Source organism: Misgurnus anguillicaudatus, chromosome 20 (assembly GCF_027580225.2).
Source record: "Misgurnus anguillicaudatus chromosome 20, ASM2758022v2, whole genome shotgun sequence".
NCBI classification, from domain to species: Eukaryota; Metazoa; Chordata; class Actinopteri; order Cypriniformes; family Cobitidae; genus Misgurnus; species Misgurnus anguillicaudatus.
In genome coordinates this window covers 3574322-3596933 of record NC_073356.2, presented here as the reverse complement: position 1 = coordinate 3596933, position 22612 = coordinate 3574322, and the positions used below count along the sequence as shown (strand labels likewise).

Sequence of the window (22612 nt, the reverse complement as noted above, 5' to 3'; positions counted from 1 at the left end):
CCCTAAAGCGTTTTTATTTCAATGTAATAATATGCCATCAATAAATTTTTCATAACTAAGGTTTTTAATTGGCAATTTGTCAGTTATTTTGATGTTTCATTTATACTGAAACATCATTTTCTTTCGTCGAAGCCTAGATATAATTTCCATATTTATATCGGTTCAGGGTAAACGAAATGAAAAACATAATAATCTGTCCGGAAAAGCAGTCCTGTGCAAATCCAGAAATTGATACAAATAAGGTTCGCTTATCATAACTTATCATCTAACTTATCATAAAGTTGATATTTTTTAAAAACACAATTATTTGCAAATATGTATACTATTTTGCGGGACAATAATAAACGTAGTAAACATGGAAGCCTCCTCTTGCTTTTTTCGATGACTTCCTGCATCCACATGGGATTGTCGCTGCGGGTGAGAGGTCAATGTTGACTTCCATATATCCAGTAATATTATGCTGCGGCATCCCGGGACAATGTGACCCTCCTCGGATCACCTTCATTAGCTGCCGACTTGAAGCGCAAGACAGCACGGCAGCGCCGGGATTAAACCCAGGGTGTCTCCAGCTGCACCATCTTCCACCCGGGCTGCAGTTTGACCGTAGCACGGGGAGGTAAGGCGGATAACTGTGCATCGCATAGCTTTCATTGCTAGCAGCAACACATTTACCGTAGCGCTACGTGTATCAAAGCTGTGCTGCTAACACCGGATCATAACAAGTCATATATGGACAAATGAGTCATTAAAAAATAAATAAAGTAGCATTATATGACCTTACATGTCGTTTGTCAAGAGTAACAACCGTCCCGAAGTCACTGGGTTCAGCTGCAAGTGTTAAAACAAAGGTGTGTTCGACCTGGTGCGGCGCTGCGCAGGCCGAGCGCTGTATGACATCACGTTACCGCGAGAGCCATTCGAAAGTTGGGTTTCGTGTCACTCTCGCGGTACTCTGATGTCCTAATTCTGCATAAAGTCAAACACACCTAAAAACTGGAGCGCACCCGCTGGGGCTAGCCAGTTAGCGCGAGCCTGATAGTAAATAAAGTCGAGATTACAGATCTGATGTAGCTGTTTATGAAGTTCGTTACTGAAGCGGATCGTTTGGATTGATATTATGGCATGGTTGTTTTAACATGACAAAACTCTCGCATCCCGGCTGCCTGTTAAGGGATATTGTGATGTTTTGACAGCTCCCTTGTCCCCTGCGGGTGACCATGCGACAGTGGTGCCTTCCTGCTGTGGCTCCACGCGCTGAACCGCTCCCAACGGGCCGAGTGTCACCTCAAATCTCAGGTACGAACACAAATGTAATATGCAAGCAAAAGATCATGAAGTAACTATTTTATTATATACTATTTGATTTACATTTCCCTAAAGGAGTGACAGTATTTGCAAGGCATCTAAAAAATAATGCAAGTTAGAAATAATTAAAGTCACAGTTAGAAAAGTTGTGAACCACTGTATGGAGAGAGAGAGAGAGAGAGAGAGAGAGAGAGAGAATATAGTGGAAGACATGTGGCTTAAATGGTGCCAAAGTACCACTTAAGCCCACCCCATACTTTTGACTTTATTCATAAAATATCTTAATTTTATATTCCTTATAATATATTCTTAATTTATTTTTATAAAACAAGTTAATGTATGAACATAATCTGCATATTTACAAAACAAGTTATGATGTGTTTATTTGTAAATGAATGTAACATGAATAACAAAACATTGTGTTTGTAGTTCACATGCTTTATTTTTTGTCAGTCTATCTTTTAGTAAGGCTTATGGTTTAACACTGAGATTAGTTTTGTTAATAACGTTTAAAGAAAAATTGTATACAACAAATACATTTATCTCTTATTTAACATAATATCAATGCATATTGCATATATGATATAAATGACTGACAGTTGCAGAAATGTGTATATTTCTACAGGGTTTTTATGTGTCTTTGTGTGAGATCTACTGAGACAGCATCCACAAAAAAAGTGTCTAACTTAACATTGACAAAAGTGACTGGTATGCAGTAAAAAATGTCAGTGAACAAACAAATCACTGAATTGCTTGAAATAATGAGCATGATAATGCATGATTTTTTCTCTTTTTTATGTCAAAGTTGAAAGTGGGCTTAAAAGTTACACTTACCCTAGATTAGTGCATCATACAAAGCTGTGCATTTAAAGGCAGTTCAGTGGGTCAGTGGGCTATCTGTCTCAATCCTAGATAACCCACCCAAGACTGAAACTAAAACGTCTCTATGATGTGTTTGCTTAATTATTTACATAAATGAATGAAAAAGAATCTTCTTGCCTTGCATGAACTAATTATGCAAAGATGTGTTAAAATTGTCTATACTCTACACTCACCTAAAGGATTATTAGGAACACCTGTTACATTTCTCATTAATGCAATTATCTAATCAACCAATCACATGGCAGTTGCTTCAATGCATTTAGGGGTGTGGTCCTGGTCAAGACAATCTCCTGAACTCCAAACTGAATGTCAGAATGGGACATGGCAAGAAATACCGGTCTCAGTATTTCACAATCTGCTCAGTTACTGGGATTTTCACGCACAACCATTTCTAGGGTTTACAAAGAATGGTGTGAAAAGGGTTAAACAACACAAACAACCTTGAGGCGGATGGGCTACAACAGCAGAAGACCCCACCGGGTACCACTCATCTCCACTACAAACAGGAAAAAGAGGCTAGAATTTGCACAAGCTCACCCAAATTGGACAGTTGAAGACTGGAAAAATGTTACCTGGTCTGATGAGTCTCGATTTCTGTTGAGACATTCAGATGGTACAGTCAGAATTTGGCATAAACAGAATGAGAACATGGATCCATCATGCCATGTTACCACTGTGCAAACTGGTGGTGGTGGTGTATGGTGTGGGGTATGTTTTCTTGGCACACTTTAGGTCCCTTAGTCCCAATTGGGCATCGTTTAAATGCCACGGCCTACCTGAGCATTGTTTCTAAACATGTCCATCCTTTTTTGACCAACAATGACCCATCCTCTGATGGCTTCTTCCAGCAGGATAATGCATCATGTCAAAATGACAATGAGTTCACTGAACTTAAATGTGATCTCAACGCAATAGATCATCTTTGGGATGTGGTGGAACGGGAGCTTTGTGCCCTGGATGTGCATCCCACACATTTCCATCAACTGCAAGATGCTTATCAATTTGGGCCAACATTTCTAAAGAATGCTTTCAGCACCTTGTTGAATCAAATCCACGCAGAATTAAGGCAGTCTGAAGGCGAAAGGGGGTCAAACATAGTATTAGTATGGTGTTCCTAATAATCCTTTAGGTGTGGGTGTATATTAAAACTTTGTTGTATCCTTCTTGCTTAAAGTACAGAAACAATTATAAGGCATTTGTTGTTGAGTTCTTTAAAAGTGTAAATAATTTGGGGCTTTCATGGTGTTTCTCACCAGCCTAACATAGGCCCAACCAGTGGTGTATGATGAAAGTGGGGTTTGTTTGACTAATGGCAGATGTGAAGGAAGTGTTATGGTAACTTTTAGAATTACCAACAAAACCCACTTCTTCATTTAACATGTTTTTAGTGTTAAGATACAGTAATGTCACCCCTGAAAACTTTAACTGGCTCGTGTTGTCCTCCAGATGACAGGATGGAGTGTTGTGACGTGGAGCCACGCTATACCATTGAACAAATTGACCTGCTCCAGCGGTTAAGGCTGTCAGGAATGACCAAACCTCAGATCATACAAGCCCTCGAGTCTCTGGAGAGGCTTGATCCAGACCATCGCACTCAGTACTTTAACAACCACACAGCCCCATCTGATGCCCCTACCTCTGCAGCCCCTGCTGCCCCCTCTTCCTCATCCTCTTCCTCATCCTCTCTTACCTCAGCAACCACTCAGACCCCTGTTATGGATTCTGCCTTATCACCTAGCAACAGTTACGAAGCCTCGCCCCCGCCCCTGTACCCATCCAGCGGAGTTCAAAGGTCGTTCAGTTACGAGTTGGCGGAAGAGGACTGGGATCTAGAAGAGAAGGTGGAGGAATACATGAGGTATCTTTTATTAGTGCTGGTATTATGAGGCTTCTGTCCTCAGAGAGAGATTAATATAACAGAGGATAATGACAGTGAATGTCCCTGAGCAACCATGTAATTTTCTTGCTGAATCAGGTCAGGTGGACATTTGGGTTAAATGGATTTTAGCATTTAGTTCATTTTGTGATTTGTAAAAGGAAATAGCTATTGCGAGAATTTAAAGTGAAAACACTGTTTTATTTAAAACATTTCGTTTTACATGTTGTGACAACAAGTTTCGGTGGTATTGTGTCTGAGGTGATGGCAAAAAGCTTTTTTTGTTCTGGTTTGGACTCAGATGCAGCTAGATGCAGCTATTTTAACTTGACATGTTGGCAATTGTGACATGCATGGTGTTCAGTAAAAACCGTAAGAGGTGACGCAACAGCCAAAAACAACCGTTTGACACTTATGTAAACAGACTAACAGTGAATAAAAATATAGCGCAGGTGGTACTTTACTGCCCCCACCACCCTGAGTACACTGGTGATTAAGCAGACAAAAGGACCAAATTCCCAGTGTGTAGCATGTCATGTAACTGGTTTGTTTCTATCTGATGGTTTTGCTCACAGTGGTTTTATAAGTGTTATGTTTTGCCTTAAGTCACTGTAATACCTGTCTTTGTGTGGACTGTAGGAGGGACAGTAACCTTGTAAAAGAAGAGATTAAAGCTTTCCTTAATAACAGGCGGATCTCGCAGGCGATTGTGGGACAAGTCACAGGTACTCTGGGCATCTTTACTCATTTGCATTTGTGCATTTGGCCAATGCTTTTACCCAAAGTGACTTATGCAGGGTTCACACCAGATGCGGTAGAGGCGGCAAGCGCAAGTGATTTACATGGTAAGTCAACGTAAAGATGCGATTAGGCATCCTGCGGTGCGGTGCGAATTGAGCGTTGCCACGGGAAAAGTGCGAGTTGAAAAATCGGAACCGCGTTAACAAATCACGACCTTGCTGGAGTAGTGACGTGATTACAGGAAGCGAGCGGAGTCTCAGCAGAGTCGCAAAAGCCCCTCCCATGATGCAAATTTCCACGTGAATGTCTCGAATTTCATGCGCGAATGAAGTGGATAAACTCAAATGTCCAAGCATATAGCGTGTTTTGCCACCTAAACCGCGGCTGGTGTGAATACACCATTATGCTGCATTTACACCAGCCGCAGTAGAGGCATCAAGTGTGAGTGATTTCAATGTTAAGTCAATGTGAAGACATGTTGACGCGCATCTGGAGGTCTCGCGGCGCGAATTAGGCATTTAGTGCGGCGCGGTTTTATTTAACGTGTCACCGCAGGCAATGCGCAAGTTGAAAAATTTTAACTTTGGCAGAAAAACGTGCCACGATAACCAATCAGGAGGTTGCTCTACTAGTGAGTGATTACAGGAAGCAAGCGGAGTGGCAGAAGCCACAAATTTCTGTGTGAATGTATCTATGACTAGAATTTCACACGCGAGTAAACTCAAAATGTTCAAGCGGCAAACTAGACGTGGTTGACGCGAATTGATGCCTCAAACGTGGCTGGTTTGAACCCACAGTTACAGTAAATTCAAGCATTCCTCCATCAGTATCTGTGCTTCCTGGGATTGAACCTATGGTTTGTGCTGCTAGTGTAATGCTCAATCAGATGAGTGACCAGAACACTTCACTCATGCATATAAAAATTAAAATTACATTGTAAAAAATTTCTGGAGAAATTACAGTATTACTGGGTATTACTGGCAACTAGCTGCCAGTAACTTACTGTAGATTTTACATTTATGTTATTTACTGGCAACAGTTTGTTCAAAGTTAAATGAAAATTACACATTTTGTCTTTATCTTCTACAGTAAGTTACTGGCAACCAGCTGCATAATTACAGCAATTTTTTTACAGTGTAGGCATTCCATACTGTAGGGGTCATAAATAAAGAGTGTTTCACACAGTGAAATTGCTTAAATGGAAAATAATGTCAAATATACATTTATTATGATACAATGGTTCAAAAATTTTAAAATGAAATGTCTAAACGCCTCCTTTCCGTGAACCTACTCTGCTCTGATTGGCGAGCTGACCCATTCTGTTGTGATTGGTCTTTCCACATACAGCGCATGTTAAAAATGAACGTCCATTACCATAATAATGGCTGAGCACAAACTTGACTGACTGACTGATAAAACATTACCCCCCGATTTCACAGACAAGGCTTAAGGCAAGTCCTAGGGCAGGGGTGGGCAACTCCTGGTCCTAAGGGGCCACAGCCCTGCAGAGTTTAGCTCCAACCCTAATCAAACACAGCTGGAAAATATAATTGAAGTCATCAGGACTGTTTGGAATTGACATTTAGGTGTGTTCGATTATGTTCTGTGATTGGTTGTTAATAATCTGTTCAGTGATTGGTTGAAGCCCACTGCCTCTCACATAAACATAAAAATACTTAATTTTTAGCTGCACCTGCCACAAAGAACTGCCGCCTCTACGCTGCCTGTGAAACCGTCCGCATTGTCACTTTCCGCATGTCTCCTATTAAAAGTGAACTAGACACTCACGACTGTCGCGCCTTGTGTCCCAAAAAAACGCTTGGTAATCAAGTTAAACACAATGAACTAGATTAGTTGTATTTTGCACGATGAGACCACAAACATGTATTAAATATGTAGATTTTAGTACTTGAAATCTATTATTTTATTTTTCTGTGCTTCTATTGTTTTTGTTATTCCTTTCTTTATAACTATATCATATTTTGCAGGTATCAGTCAGAGCTACATCTCCCAGTGGCTTTTACAGCAAGGTCTGGAGATGAGCGACTCCAAACGCAGGGCGTTTTATCGCTGGTACCTGCTGGAGCGTAACAGCCCAGGTGAGTCTCTCGGGCTGAACTTTTACCAAAAGCGAGGCAGTGGCTTAAATTTTGTCTTCTTTTGCCAAGAATCTTCCCTACACCAGTTCTCATGGTCCTTGAGGGCTTAATATGAATATGAAATCATGTTGTTTGTTATTTAGTAAAAGTCTATTGGAAGAACTTGTCACGTAGATGCACTAAATTCAAAGTCAATCAATTGGAGTCATTTCCATCAACTATGCTCTTAGGTTAATGCTATTCTTGGCAGAACTGTCAGGTGTTGGCTGTTGGTGTTATACATATGCTAAGCTTTTAGGCTGTAACAACGCCAGCACTGGCATGATCTGGCATTCATTCTTACAGTGAATGTGTTGATGCTTGAAGGAGCTAATGAAGTAATGCAATCCTGGTCCTGAAGGCTCACTGTCTGAATCTCACCTCTCTGTGAGTTTATGTCTCAGTCAGCTCTTCAACTTGTAAATCAGTATGTCTTGTACACACAGTTTTGGGCACTTGTAAGGACACTGGTTCACTGTACGTTAAGATGACATATTTTTCAAGAATAACTGACTCCGGTCCTTTGAATTATTTGAAAATTATGCACACCTGCAGTATAACAATTATTTCTTATTTATTTGATGTTATTTTTAGCCACAAAAAACTGCAAAATACTTTCATTATTCTGTAACGTATCCATGTGGTCCTTACGTGTGCTTACTGTAGATTCAAATTTATTTTAAGCTGCAATCCACAACTTAAAGATTTTATCACAATCTCTGTTTGAAATTTTAGGGACCTATTTTAACAATCTATGCACAAAGTGCACGGCGCAAGTAGAAGGCGAGTCCGACTCCGAATACACTTGCTAGTTTAACGACAGGAAAAATTGTTTATGTGCCTGGCACACAGTCTAAAAAGATTGTTCCAATTCTCGTAATGAGTAATGGGTGTGTTTTGGGGGTAACGTGCAATAAACCAATGAGAGTCTCTTCTCCCATCCCCTTTAAAAGCCAGTTGCATTCGCGCCACGGCAAATTCTCTATTTACATGGCAGAGTTTGTTAGAGGAAAAACTGTAAGCAGAGGAAGAAGACCATCAGTTTAAGATTGATGTTAAAAAAATGCGTTGTTGTATTTATTAAAATGGTTATTTGTGTAATTAAAGCTGTTATTTCAGTAATGGAGTAATAAGTCAGTAATAAGTCAGGAGTTTTTTAATTGCTGATGATGCATGAAAAAGTTTTAAATAAGAGTAATTTACAAATATGCAAAAAAACCTAAATGTTTGCAGATGTTTCAGCACTAGGACACCACCGTAAGTGTTTTGATGAAAGTAGCCTATTACTTAAAAATGTTTCTCATCTCACCATATCCAAAGACACAAAGTCATCATAAACAATAAATCTGTGGGGTAGCATTAAAAAAAATCAAAATAAATGCAATATTTGCACTATTTAAAAGCAAAAATATCTGCTTACTTACCAGGCTACATGTGAATCAGCCCAAAGTGTTTTAATTCATGCATTGTACATCAGGCGGTGGTTTCCAGGACAGGGCTTATTTTAGCCCCAGACTAAAATGCATGTTTGAGCTGCCTTTATTTAAAGGGGAGGTTTAATGCTATTTCATGCATTCTGACTTATTAACACAGTTTAGAGTTGTAATCCTCATGCTTAACATAAGCAAAGTGTCAAAAAAGCAGTTGAGCTTGTAACAGAGTATTTCTGAGCCAAACTCACGCCTCCTTTTTCCTACAAGTTTCGGAAAGTTTTTTTCAAATGGGGGTATCCGTTACGACTGATTGACCCCATATTCCTTTTATGGGCCTTTACCCCAAGAAAAGCACACCTGCCCTGCACATCAAGTGAGAGGGCGAACGCGCATTAGCATTGCTCCATCGAGTAGAAGTCACCGGTATCATTGCACAGCACGCGACAACTTTGTTTTAGCAAGATAGTTTGACAAAAGAAGTGTGTTTTTGGATGTAAGGAGAAGATAACCTTATTTAGCTTTCCCTGTCGTAAGATGCAGTTCGTTTTTCCCAGACAGCAACGTAATTGCGAATGAGTGTTTGTTCCCTGCCTGCATTTCGGAGAGGACTGCTTTACAAACAAGGCTCAGTTTGATGCCGGATTTCCCACATTTTAACAACTATTGGAGCGGTCAAAACTTTAAAAGACCCTGTTTAGGAGTCACAACCACAGGCGTAAGTAATTCAAAATCTCACGTGTTTTGTTTGCAATCGCGCATACGTGCGTGTAATGTAAACAACACCAACAACATCACTTTGTACTGCATTTACAACATTTATGCGGCTTTCACATAGGACGCAGTGCGCACTGCGCTGCGCTATGAAACCCATTCATTTCAATGGCTTGCGCCGCGCGAGGGCGGTTTGTTGTTGCGTTGAGCAAAGCACGGGCACAGCGAGCGCAGCTTGCGCTCATGCCGCGGTCAAAGTTCAAAATAGTTTAACTTTTGCGCTGCGCTCTGTGACGATTACCCGCGCGGCCAATAGAAACGGGGCGTCCAAACAAAATGGACGAAGAGCTTATACTCGGGTCTGGCCAGCAGAGCACAAGCGGCGAGCGCAGCGCACAAGCGGCGAGCGCAGCGCACACCGCTTCCTATGTGAAAGCCGCATTACACCTTTTAAAACGGGCAAATGCGGTTAAAAACTGGATTATGTAGGTTTTTTATTAAAATAGCGGATAAACAAGCAAGGATGAATTACCTGTTAGAGACGTCCTGGTGTAATCGTTGCTGCTATTATTCCTGTTTGTCCATTACTGACTAAGTATCCGATTCTGGATATTTATAATATAAGGCTGGTTATTTAAAGTTTGATTTCCATCTTTGTCGGCTGTAAATCCAAAACTAGTATCCGAAGCTGCGCGTACTGCACGCCATCAAGTGTTCGACCTTTTACGCCAAAAATCGGAAAGGCTGTTTTTTCTTTTATAAATCTGACTAAATGAAAGACTCTTTGGACATATGAATGATGAAATACTACTCTATATATAAGCAAGATTAACATTAGATTGGCAAAAACGTCTTGTGTTATGTCAGCTTTAAAAACACCTTGCATTGACATATCTTGCATGCATCAGTGCCATATTGTTTTGTCTCAAAATGCACACCGGATACAGTAGTGTTGTGAATCATGGTAAGGTTTTGAAAACTGATTTGCTTTCTGATGTGCTTGTTCAATAACTGATATTTGTTTATTTTTAATCAAAGAAGTTAAGGATTGCAGTTTTAAAATAAAGATTCAAATTTTATTTGCGCTAGTTGGTGCAATTTCAACGCTTCAGATACATCATTGGCTTCTATGTTGCATTGGAATTTGTTAATTGAGTGCCTGTTTTTGCACTGGAAAGATTTTACCATTGAGACGACCCTTAAAACGGCAAACACACACTGATCAGTGTCCTTACAACGAACTAGAAGCTGATTGAGACGCCCCCCTTGAATTAGGGGTTTCAGGCTGGTTAAATTATCATTTAAGTTAAACTCTACAAGACAATAGTTAGTTACTGTAACATAAAGCCCTCCAGAACCACTTTTCATCTGTTCTTCATCTCCCAGGTTAGTTCCTCCTTTGCAGCTCTCAGTCCTGACCCTGGGTTTGTCAAATGCTGGTTTTCATGTCCTCTCTGCACTGAGGTGCGATTAATACCCGACCCTACTAACAAACCCCCCAAGCATGTCGCTTTTTCGAACTGTCAGTTTGAATGCCTGTTAACACCACCACTAGTTTTTCTTCAAAGGATTTTCATTAAGCAGTGCTTTAATATTTGTAAATGACACATTTTCGGCCTCTCAAAAGGACCTAGTTAACACACAGTTTTCTGATTGCCCAAATGGGTTAAAGGAATCAGATGGAGTGAAAACCAGCATGCTCAGGTCTCCAGGAGCAGGACTGACACAGCCTGGCATAGACAGAGAGAACTTCTGATGCATCTTCTTCCCTGGTATTCTGCTCAACAGTCTCAGTCAGGTAACACACATTCACTCTTATACACTCAGCTGTGAGGTGACTGACAACGTACGTTCATTTAAAGATCAGATGCTTTGGAAAATTAACGTTTGTTCTCCGAAGGTCTTAGGAACTTAACTTCGCTTTTTAAGCGTCATTTGTTTTTAACATACTTGTCAATTGAAGGTACATTTCCCGTACAACGATGCAACTCCTTGCTTTACTACTGTACCATGCATCTAGGGAGAAGCTAACTAGCTAGTCTTCATCGTATCCCGAAAACACATGGCTCTGTTGCATATCCGTTGTTCAAACCACATTGCTTCAACAACATCACATAATAACATCTACTTATTAATCCATTCCAGATGATATTCATGTCAGATTATTGCAGTTTATAACAAACATTACATCTAATGAGTACTTTACTTCTATTTTTGTTCTCCATTGTTTTGCTTTATTTCCTGATGTTTTGTGATGTTTTATTAACAGAGTACAGGAGAAACACATTCAAATAAACTACCTTATTACCTTGTAATTGCGACCAGCTGTCAACAATTACCAATCAGGTGTCCACCTGATCAGCATTAATGGAAACCTATATAGACTGGCAATCGACTCACCCATGTTCCTCGATGGCTTCAGCATTCAGCTTATCTACTGCCACAACATCAGATAAACCACAATGTCTGAAAAGATGTTTTTTCATCTGATGACGAATCCCTTGTAGCAACTCAACCCAAGCACCGAGCCAGTCGCCCAGTGTCTCGTACTCCAAGATGCCAAAGATCTCCCTTCACCTCCACCATCAAGACATCCACCATCTTCTGCAGCATCGTCCTACGCTTCAGCAAATCCAGCAATCACTGCAATAGAGAAATGGACCGTGCTTAGCTCAAAACAAGCATTAACCAACGCCAACATCTTCTCTAAAAAAATGAATAAAGCAGAGCTACAATCTTTACATTTCTCTCCAACCAACTCCAAAATCCAACCCGCCACAAACAAAACAAGGAAAGATCATAAAGCTCCTTCTCTACACTCACCAAAACGCCATCCTTCCTTTCTCGCAAGAGCGGTTCCATCAGACCAGATTCTACCGCAAGCCTCAATTATCTTTACACACCGCATGGCACTGCATAGCAGCCTGCATTAAACCGCACGCTGCAACACCTTTTAGCAATACAGGTCTCCCATCCAGCTCAAGCATGCCTCCACCAACGATGATGGCTCCGCCTCCACAAGCCTTTCCTTCTGTTTTTTTCTAACCATTTCCCCTGTCTTTGGCCCAGACGCCCCTACCATTTCACCAGCAGCTATAACGAAATTATTTGCTCCTGAGAAGTCTCAGGTAAGAAACAACAACTAATCAACCCCTCAGCACCACATAATTCCCCTTTCCCAAGCATAAACAGCCTCATCTCTTTTGAAGAATTTTTTCTCTCCATTACCACACCATTGACCAAGCTATTACCCTAATTAAAACCATCTGGTGCTGCGCTTGGCTCGGAAAAGAAGATATCACCTCAGCGTTCAAAGTTATGCCCATCCACCCTGATTCATTGCATCTATTTGGCATACGCTGAAACGAAAAATTTTAATTGCCGTCTGCCTAACTTTTGGCTGCAAAATCAGTCTCAAGATTTTCAACATGTTATCAGAAACTATTTGCTAGATTCTCGCCAACAAACATGCAATTCTTTACATTATTCACTTAAACTTTGCCATGCACATAATCCTACAGGGTCGCACCTTTATTTCGCATCTCCTCGCACTCAAAGCACTATTTGAGTAGTATTCACTAGTCGATGCAGCATTTAGGGGAAAGAACGGTCCACCAACAACATCATAGTGCACTGCGATAACAAAGCTGCCATACACTGCAATAATAAAGGCCATTCTCATTCCACCACACTAATGCCTCTCCTGCGACACCTCATTTGGATTTCCATCTGCGACCAATTAATTATAACAGCAAAACACGTCCCTGGTTCAAAAAATCTAATAGCTGATGCCCTCTCTCATTCTGCCTTGCAGAAATTCAGGCAGCTAGCACCAGAAGCGCATCGGCACCCAACTCCGGTACCTCACTATTCAGAACTAATATTCCCATAGACCACCCATTGAAACCCCTGCTTTTCCCTAGATACCATTCTCCAAGCCGTATCCCCCAGAACCCTTGAAACCTACTTAACCACTTGAAAGTGCTTCAAGACCTTCCACTCTTCTTCCAACCTGATTTTCCATGCTCACCATCACCTCATTCATATCCTACCTCGATCACCACAGGAACCTTCAAGCCAGCTCTATCAAAGAATTGTGGATTCAAGTTTGTGAATCCAAAAATTGGATTCCGCTATAGACCCACTCTTCACAGACGACTCCAACTGCCTGGTTACACGTTTCTGGTTCCAAAAATATCTTAAATCTGTCTTACTTTAATCTGGCACCCCAGCAGAGCCCTTTTTCAGCCATTTCTTCCACATAGCCCAAAAAGGCCTATCCCAACAACGATTTAAGCACTCGGATGCCAGTCACATTGAAGACCTACATTCGATCAAACCGCTCCCACATCAGGAAGTCCAGTGAACCCTCATCAGCTGATCCCACCAGCACCAGCCTGCTCTGAGAAAACACAACTATAAGACTTTTTCCACTGCCACAGCAGTGACCCTTCCCTGCTCCTGCAGGAGCCCTGCTTTTCACAATCTCTGCTCCTGCAGGAGCCCTGTTTCTCAACCGCTGCAGTGGTACTATTTCCTCTGTTCCCGCAGGAGCCCAGCTTTTCACAATCTCCACTGCCACAGCATTATCATTTACGCTGCTTCCAAAGCAGCCCTGCTTTTTCACAATCTCTGGAAAAAATACTTTTTCCACTGCCACAGCAGTGACCCTTTCCTGCTCCTGCAGGAGCCTGTTTCTCAACCGCCGCAGTGGTACTATTTCCTCTGATCCTGCACCAGCCCTGATTTTTACAATTCAAATACCACACGCTACCCTTTTTTCTCCTTATTTTATGAATGAACCGTCTTCTTATATCTAAAGTGTTTGGTAACAGAGCACAGAGATGGTAGCAAATAAGCAATGCTAAAGTCAAGCCCATTGCACTGAACGAAAATTTATGTGTGGCTGAAGGCGTGATGGTTGGCAGCCCTGGTTTTATTTAATTGTATTTCTGTCTTGCATCACTCTATGGTTCTCCCAGTGTACTAAAGCACGTGTACACGTGCACTCTTCAAAAGCAGTGCTTTAATTCTCTTAACAAATTAAAAGATGCTCATTTTACTTTGTGTATATACTGTATGTGGAATGATGTACATTAAAAGTGCTTCTTGTTGCTTGCTTATTGTACATGAGAGCGGATCTGTCATACTAAAGAGGGTCGCACACAGGACGAGAAGCGCAGCGCCGCATCGCGTGTAGGACAACTTAGAGATATCGTACACCAGAAGATCCACTTCAAAATGCAAAATATACGTTAGCAGCCAATGTTAATCCCTAACAATTTGGGACCAATATGATGTTATTTAATGTTAAACTATGTGAGTGGAGCTCTGTGGCGTAACAGGGATTTGAGCAGTGTCCAGAGTCACAGTGGACAGACTCTGACAGCCGCCGCGCGTACATTCATAGAAAATAATGTTTTCTGTTTTTAGATTCGCGACGTAGCGCTGCGCTTCTCGTCCGGTGTGAGACCCCCTTAACACTGAACTACAACTCGAGAGCTCACAAGTTACAACCACACAAGTTTGTGAATGTTCATTGGAGCAATGGTTACTATGCCGTAAACGATGTTGACTACCAATGCTTTAGGAAAACGCACCCCTGCATGTTTGGTTGTCATTGGGTTGATATTTATTTTGGGGCAATATTTACGACAGGTGCCACTTTGTCCATGCGTTCCCTGGTTAAAGAAGAGCCTGATTGGAGGTTGACTGGTAGTCCTGGAGACAGAGCAGTGGTTGGTCCTTTCAGACTGCGCAGGGGGAGCCGATTTACCTGGAGGAAAGAGTGTCAGTCAATCATGGAAAGGTAAATTACTTGGATAATTAGGTAATTATCTACAGCACTGTTCAGACAATAATATTCTGTTCAACACATTTTACTTTCAGTTCTTTGTTTTCAATTGTCCCCACAAAGATAGGAATACCAGTGTTTTTGTGACCTTGTGGGGACATTTTGATGTCCCCATGAGGAAACAAGCTTATAAATCAAACAGAATGATGTATCTTGAAAATCTAAGGTAGCAGAAAGGTTTCTGTGATGGTTGGGGTTAGGGAATGGGGTAGGTAAGGGGAATAGAATATACAGTTTGTACAGTATAAAATGCATTACGCCTATGGAATGTCCCCACAAAACATGGAAACCAGAATGTGTGTGTGCGCGTGCGTGCGTGTGTGTGTGTGTGCATGCGTGCACAGACTGACCATTGTGAGATGAGGTTTCTGAAACATAATGAAGAGGATTTGTTGTTGTAGAATAATCTCCATGTTTATGATGCTTTTATATTTTATAGAGAGGTGGGGAACAATGTACCCACAAAACAAGGAACATTTTTTTCTTATTTCCACTTCAATCATTATTGTTAGTGTTGTGTGTTTTATTAATCTTTTCTGTTCTGAGGCTTTTATGTTTCTTTACTGATTCCAGAGAATGGGAACAGATATTTTGGCCTACATGAAGTATTGAGCTATGTTTGAGGACAGCTACCTTAGGGCTCATTTCATTTTGTAATCAAACATCTAGCAATTACTTAAAAGTGAAAATGTTGGTGTTTTCGAATCTAAAAGCAGTGAAAGTTATGTTTCAGTTAGACTATGGTTCTTAATATCTTTTTGTTGTTGTAGTTTCTTTATGGAGAATCAGTATCCTGATGAGGCCAAGAGAGAGGAAATTGCCAACGCCTGTAATGCTGTCATTCAAAAACCTGGTGAGTGATATATATCAGTCAGCAAAAGACACAGCATGAAGCAATGTAAGGCCTGCTTCACAGTTTAAATAACATGTTTCATGTGTGTAAATGTTGTTTCAGGATGCAAACTGTCAGAGTTTGAACGGGTCACTGCACTCAAAGTGTACAACTGGTTTGCCAATAGGAGGAAAGAGATGAAGAGACGTGCCAATATAGGTAAAACTTTACTTGTTAGTTTTCCAACATTAGTTACGACATAGGTATTCTGCTGTTGATCGTTCGGCTTTATCTAATGACGCAAACACAGAAGTGGCCATCTTTTAATGAAACTGTATGTTTCTGATTACTTTTGTGCCAGTAAAATAATGCAATGTGTAAAGAACCCAACTGAACTACTAGTTATTGATGTTGTATTTAAATGGATCAGGGACATGGCATCTTCCCACTTCTATATCTTTAAAATATCTTTACAAACTTATGAGCCAAGCCCAAAAAAACAATTAATGCCCAAAACTGTTAAGCCCAATAACATGGGACTGCTAAACACACGAGAAGGCAGAACGTTGCTATGGTGTTACCTCTGTCTCAATCAACACAGTTTAAATGCAGTTGTCATTCCTGAATCTTTGTATAGTGTATTGGGCAAATCGGACATAATGTGATTTTGAAGTACACAGTCAAGACATCTGTCTATAATCTTTATTAACAGTGATATCTGAGTTTTGAGGTAATAGCATAATGAAGTACTATAATATTAAACAGTCCCTCCAGTTTTTCGTGATTCCACGATCATGGAAAATCATCAAAATGTTGCGTTATTTTGTGATCCTGCATAATTTATTTCTTTGCTAAATAATCACAAAAAATCTCTCTTATTAATCGTAATGGGGAACACTTATTGAATATTAACTATGACTTTTGCCTCAGTAAACTCAGAATTTACTGCTAATTTATAGCTAATAAGGTAGTTGTTGTAGCGGTTAGGTTTAGGTATTGGATTGGGTTAAAGGGACACTTCACTGATTTGCATTAAGCTTTGTATCCTTAGAACCCCAGTCATGTTTTTGAATGGTCGTGCATCATTCCCTCAGTTTCCCCTGAGACGGGAGAAATACAGATTTCAGTGTTGAACTCCCTTCTTTCAATGATCTAAAAATCGTCATTTTGCGTCATTGAAAGAAGGAAGTCCTGTATCTTTGTCGAGGGTGTAAGACTACAGACACTCATTCCTCATTTTTCCAAGGTGGGTGCTATAAGTGGGACCCACTCACGCTACTGACCTATTACAGATCAGTGGGTGTGACTTATACGAAAATATACAAAACATAGACGAAAAACGATCAGCCACCATCTTTATGCTAAGCTAAGCTAAACAGACTTCATGTTACAATAATAGTGGAAGGTAATCAATATGATATGGAAGAGAGTGATTTCGCAAGCGTGATGCTCTAATCCGCTGTTCGTGGCACCTTTATGAGCAAAGAGCTGAGGCAGATGGAGGAACAGAAGACCGAGGAGTAGGCCAGAGCCTGGGCTTTGGCTGTGGAGAGGAGCCCGGGGAAGACGCTGCAACCCTTGGCCTCTGCTGCATATAGAAGCCCGGACTGGCTAGAGCTTGGACGGACTAGTAGTGGCTGTACTCTCGCTGTGTGCTTTCTGTATATGCATCAGATCAGGATATGGATGTTTGTTTGGTGAATGGTCCCGGGCAAGAGAGGTACTTTGCACACAGATCTTCTCAAGATCAGTCAGGTTTCTGGCCTGTCGCTGAGAAACACAGAGTTTGAGCTCCCTCCAAAGATTCTCTATTGGGTTTAGGTCTGGAGACTGGTCAAGCCATGCCAGAACCTTGATATGCTTCTTACAGAGCCACTTCTTGGTTATCCTGGCTGTGTGCTTTGGGTCATTGTCATATTGGAAGACCCAGCCTTCATCACTTCATCTTCAATACTCTAACTGAGAGAAGAAGGTTGTTTCTCAAAATCTCGCAATACATGGTCATACTCTTCTTAATACAGTGCAGTCGCCCAGTCTCATGTGCAGAAAAAACACCCCCAAAGCATGATGCTACCACCCCCATGCTTCACAGTAGTTATAGTGTTCTTGGGATGGTACTCATCATTCTTCTTCCTCCAAACACGTTTAGTGGAATTATGACCAAAAAGTTATATTTTGGTCTCATCTGACCACATGACTTTCTCCCATGACTCCTCTGGATCATCCAAATGGTCATTGGCAAATTTAAGACGGGCCTTGACATGTGCTGGTTTAAGCAGGGGAGCCTTCCGTGCCATGCATGATTTCAAACCAGGACGTCTTAGTGTATTACCAACAGTTACCATGGAAACGGTGGTCCCAGCTCTTTTCAGGTCATTGGCCATCTCTTCCCATGTAGTTCTGGGCTGATCTGGAACTTTGAGACCCCACAAGGTGAGATCTTGCATGGAGCCCCAGTCCGAAGAAGATTGACAGTCATGTTTAGCTGTTTCCATTTTCTAATGACTGCTCCAACAGTGGACTTTTTTTCACCAAGCTGCTTGGCATTTTTCCTGTAGCCCTTTCCAGCCTTGTGGAGGTGTACAGTTTTGTCTTTAGTGTCTTTGGACAGCTCTTTGGTCTTTAGCTACTTTAGCAACTAGCAATTTGAGCGACATTAGCTCGTCTGTTGGATCATACCACACGGGCCAGCCTTCGCTTTCCATGTGCATCAATAAGCCTTGGCCATTTTATGACCCTGTTTGTCCTTGGACCACCTTTAATAGTTACTGACCACTGCAGACCGAGAACTTTTTTGGAGGTGCTTTGACCCAGATGTTTAGCCATTACAATTTGTCCCTTGTCAGTCACTCAGACTTGCCCATTTTTTCAGCTTTTTTCCTGACACTTGTCTTTAAAGTTGATGTAATAGAAGGATTGGAGCGACTTTGCAAGGGCCAAATTGTGATGGCTAGATGACTGGGTCAGAGCATCTCCAAAACTGCAACTGAGTCCAGTCCTTGATGCATCAGGGTTGTTTTGGTGTCAAAAGGGGACCTACTCAATATTAGGCAGGTGGTCATAATGTTATGGCTGATCGGTGTATGTACAGTCAAAAATAGACACAATATAAACCATTAACATACAACTGCTGGTAAGATGAAATGCAATTAAAAATTTTAAGTGCAACCTGTTTATTGTTTTTCGATGTAAAAAGACTATATACTGTAGGTAAGTGGTGCAAATAATCTTAAATCTTTCCAGCAGTTGTCGCATCATCCATATTTAAAGTGATGGTTTGGCTCTTGCACATGACGAGATGTTTCATGAGTTTTCTGTATCTCCTCCTCAGAGGCTGCCATATTAGAGAGTCATGGAATCGAGGTGCCCAGCCCCAGCTGTCAATCAAACAGTGAAGAGGTTGAGACTCAAGAGTTTAGCGATCATGTTACAAATCACCGCTTCACTGAGCAAGTTAGACACTTGTCTCATATATGATTCACATTCATGAAATGCAAGCTTTTGTGCTTGACTAAAATGTGTTTGGTCTGTTATCAGGAGGAACTTTTGCAGAGAAAGGACATAGAGCAAGACGCTTCCATGTTACCCGCTGTAGAAGTGCCATCTCTTCCAAGTCCCGCCTCTCAAGTGTCCGACCAAAAGCTGGATGAATCAAAAAGGGAGGCTGCTGAAGAGGATTAGCCAATGGGTGGAGTCTTGTTTTTGTTCTCAGTAAGGCCTGACCATAAGCTCTCTGGTGTCTCTAGTGGTACGGAGGCCACTTTATGTATCTGCAGTAATTACGCTTGTAGTAATGGCAATATTTATCTCTATACAGTATATTGTGCATTCCGAAACGGTCTTAACTCTTCCCGAGAGAGGGAAATGATGTGTAAGGTGCATACTGGTAACCTTTCTCAACATGCTAGTGCTGATTCCTGTCATTTCTCATTATTCTCATACTGTACGTCACGGTTTCATCAATCGAAACCGTTGAAGGAAAGCATCTGGAGTAAGAGGTCTAGAGAGAAACCTGCAGGACAGGTGTTTCAAGTCAACAGAAAGGGTCCAATGAACACTGTTTGGAGTCTGTACGAGTGTTAGGAGAACCTAATTGTCATATGCAATATGCAAGATGGGACGGATACACCAACTCAGGTAGAACTCAGTTTGGGAATGAAAAGAGATGTTGTTTGTTTCATCCCAGTCTCATTGTCGTTAAAATCAATGAGTTATGCATAATGATGGTTCTTTATTTCATCAGACTTACCGGACTGTGTACATATTTCTTTGTCTTTTCAAGTTGTTTCCTCAGATCTGAAAGTAATATTCAGATTATCGCTCTTGTCTGTTTTTGTATACACAATGATTGTTTATATCCAGCCACTTAAGCTACACTGACCCTGACAGGTGTTGGGGGGTCAAACGCTTCAAGTTTATTTTTTACTTTTGTTTGCTATAAGCATCATTTATTAATATAGAATGTAGAATATATGTAACTATATAATATCAGCATCTAATGCAACAAGCTGCTTTTGAATGGATGGACAGCCACCGTTTGAATTCTGGGTCTCAAAAGCCAAAGCTAGAGTAAAGCAATGGATTTTACATCATCAAAGAGAAAAGTGCTTATGGCACATCAGTGTGTCACAATGAGAGACGCTATGAGCGTATAAAGGCTTTAAGCTGCACAGTAAGGATTATTCTGGCCATACACAAATAAGATGCAAATGCTAAATGCCATCAAGGCCTCATTCTCTGTTTTTCCTAATGACATTAAACAATAAACTGAACAATATGTAATGTGGACTTTGAATGTCTTTTTTTAATGAAATGCCATTTTGAATTTAATGTTTTTGTGTGCATTTCTTCAGGTGCAACACTGTTATACGTATATGTAAAGTACAGTATGTATATGTGTGATAATAATGGGGCTTAAAGTTGACGGATTTCTGTCAATTTAAAAAAATTGTGGGAAAAGAAACATTAAGCTATTTATTTAAATTATTCCTTACTTATTTTTTGTGATGGTTACCACTCCCAGGGGGAAGTGCAGCAGGTTTATATTCTGCCCCAACACCATCTAACCAGGCAGGCTGCGATATCTAGCTTCTCCCTGAGGAACTGTAGAAACACTTCATTGGTACAGCACTTCATTGGTACAATATGTTGGTACAATATGTTAATTCTTGATATTTCAGTTTGTGCTTTGGGATATGTGTGAAAGTAAGTCCAGCAAAAGAAATCCTCGAGTTCCTTTAATGATCCCATCAGCAGCATCATGGAAATATAAAACTGCCAGACTCTAATTTTGGAGGTAACTTTTAATGGCTCTCTCGGAAAATTGAACTTTATAATCTGGGTATTTGGGGACGGTTTATATCTAAACAGCTAAAGTCTCCTGGTAAGCAAGTCTGCAGAGGTCAAAAAATATTTTTGTGGTGGATCCATCATCTCTAACAAGTGGCTTGTAACTCACTGCTTCTCCCTGTACATGTAAGTACACTCATGAGCATGCATAAAGGTGCACTAAGTCATTTCTTGGAAACATTGTTGATATTTGAAATCGACACAAAAACCCATACTGACCCAAAGGAACACACCCATCGTTTTATTGCGCCATTCTTAAATGAATGAACCCCAGAACTCATGCCATTTCTGGCAAGACAACTTTATTTATACACATTTTATACACAGAGGTCATTTAAAGTGCTTTACATAAAAATAAATAATTTTAAAGAAGACAGTAAACCAGTACAAAAGATATTTAAAATCAATAAAAAACAAATAAAAATAACAAAATGAAATAAATGTGATTTTATAGAGTTTTTAGACATACTGAGCTTTAAAAAAGCATGTTTTTAGATGTGTTTTCAACACAGCTGTGGCCAAGCACCCACCCGGAAGTTAGTGCAACACTGGTGCCAACAAGCCCATTCATTTTTGGATTATTGCAAAAAATAAGCTTTGTGTTTAAAAAAGGTTTATGACACTTACACGTTTTGTCCAACAAGATAATCTTCGCAGATTAATTTTGAGGTCTAAATGCGTTCACCTTACACTGTAACCAGGGGCGGAGTGGGACCAAAATATCTACCGGGACATTTCGTAGACCACCAGCCCTCCATGGTAGAAAAAAAAGAAGGAAATGACTGCACAACATGAAATACCAAGTGTTATAATAATTATTATTTTTAAAAGATCTTTAAGTCAACAACAGTCCCTAGTTTTACGTAAGCTAAAGTTTAATTTGGTTGCCAAGCAGTTGCTTATAAAATGATTAAGCCTATTAGGAGAGAGGGATGTTTAATGTAACAAAATGTCAGTCATCGTGTGATAACGAAAATATAACGAGGCCTAGACTACTTGTTCTGAGCATGTTGTCAGTGAACAGGCTGTATGCTGGCTAAGTTGCAGACACTCTGTAACAAAAACGTTTTCACGAAAACCTAGGTTATGGCAAAAATTCTTCGTACAAGAAGGCCATTCTCAAATAACAAATCTATGAAACCACATTATATGTGTACTCCATCAACCTGTACAAAATCATACTGACTGCACGGATGTACACTTACTGACAACAATACGGAAGCAATACAAATGAAAAACAAAAATAGAAATCATGGTTGTTTAAAATGCTTTTCAAATGTTGTAATTCTTAACTAAGTGCAACTCCAGCTACAGATAAACTAAAACAAAATAATATCAAAACAAAACATACTGTGACATCTCTTCACAAATCTTGTCATTGCAACCGCCAATAAACACTTATAAACACACAATAAAGACTTTAAAATGATGTGATAAAGCACACGTAGTTAACCAACTAAGACTATAACACTAGTAAGTAAAACAGGGCTA

General features: G+C 40.5%; 1 protein-coding gene across 4 annotated transcripts; it reads left to right on the top strand.

Annotated features, from left to right (window-relative positions):
• The first annotated feature begins 270 nt into the window (after positions 1-270).
• Positions 271-20554, top strand: LOC129454691 (homeobox-containing protein 1). 4 transcript variants are annotated; one of them, XM_055219268.2, is made up of 11 exons: positions 271-616; positions 1194-1296; positions 3634-4045; positions 4703-4788; positions 6793-6903; positions 10759-10884; positions 14745-14895; positions 15711-15793; positions 15896-15991; positions 19104-19171; positions 19310-20554. In XM_055219268.2, the coding sequence occupies exons 2-11, from the start codon at positions 1218-1220 to the stop codon at positions 19451-19453; spliced, it is 1356 nt and encodes a 451-aa protein (XP_055075243.1). In that variant the 5' UTR covers positions 271-616; positions 1194-1217; the 3' UTR covers positions 19454-20554. The 4 variants fall into 4 exon arrangements, with proteins under 4 accessions (XP_055075243.1, XP_055075244.1, XP_055075241.1 ...); XM_055219269.2 differs by having other exon boundaries at positions 19104-19221; XM_055219266.2 differs by having other exon boundaries at positions 279-616; positions 19104-19225.
• The last annotated feature ends 2058 nt before the right edge of the window (positions 20555-22612 follow it).

Coding starts and splice junctions, on each gene's coding strand:
- LOC129454691 (XM_055219266.2), top strand. CDS start 1,218: ATGCGACAGTGGTGCCTTCCTGCTGTGGCTCCACGCGCTGAACCGCTC. Junction 4,046..4,702: donor AAGGTGGAGGAATACATGAG/GTATCTTTTATT, acceptor TGTGGACTGTAG/GAGGGACAGTAACCTTGTAA. Junction 6,904..10,758: donor GCTGGAGCGTAACAGCCCAG/GTGAGTCTCTCG, acceptor AATGGGTTAAAG/GAATCAGATGGAGTGAAAAC.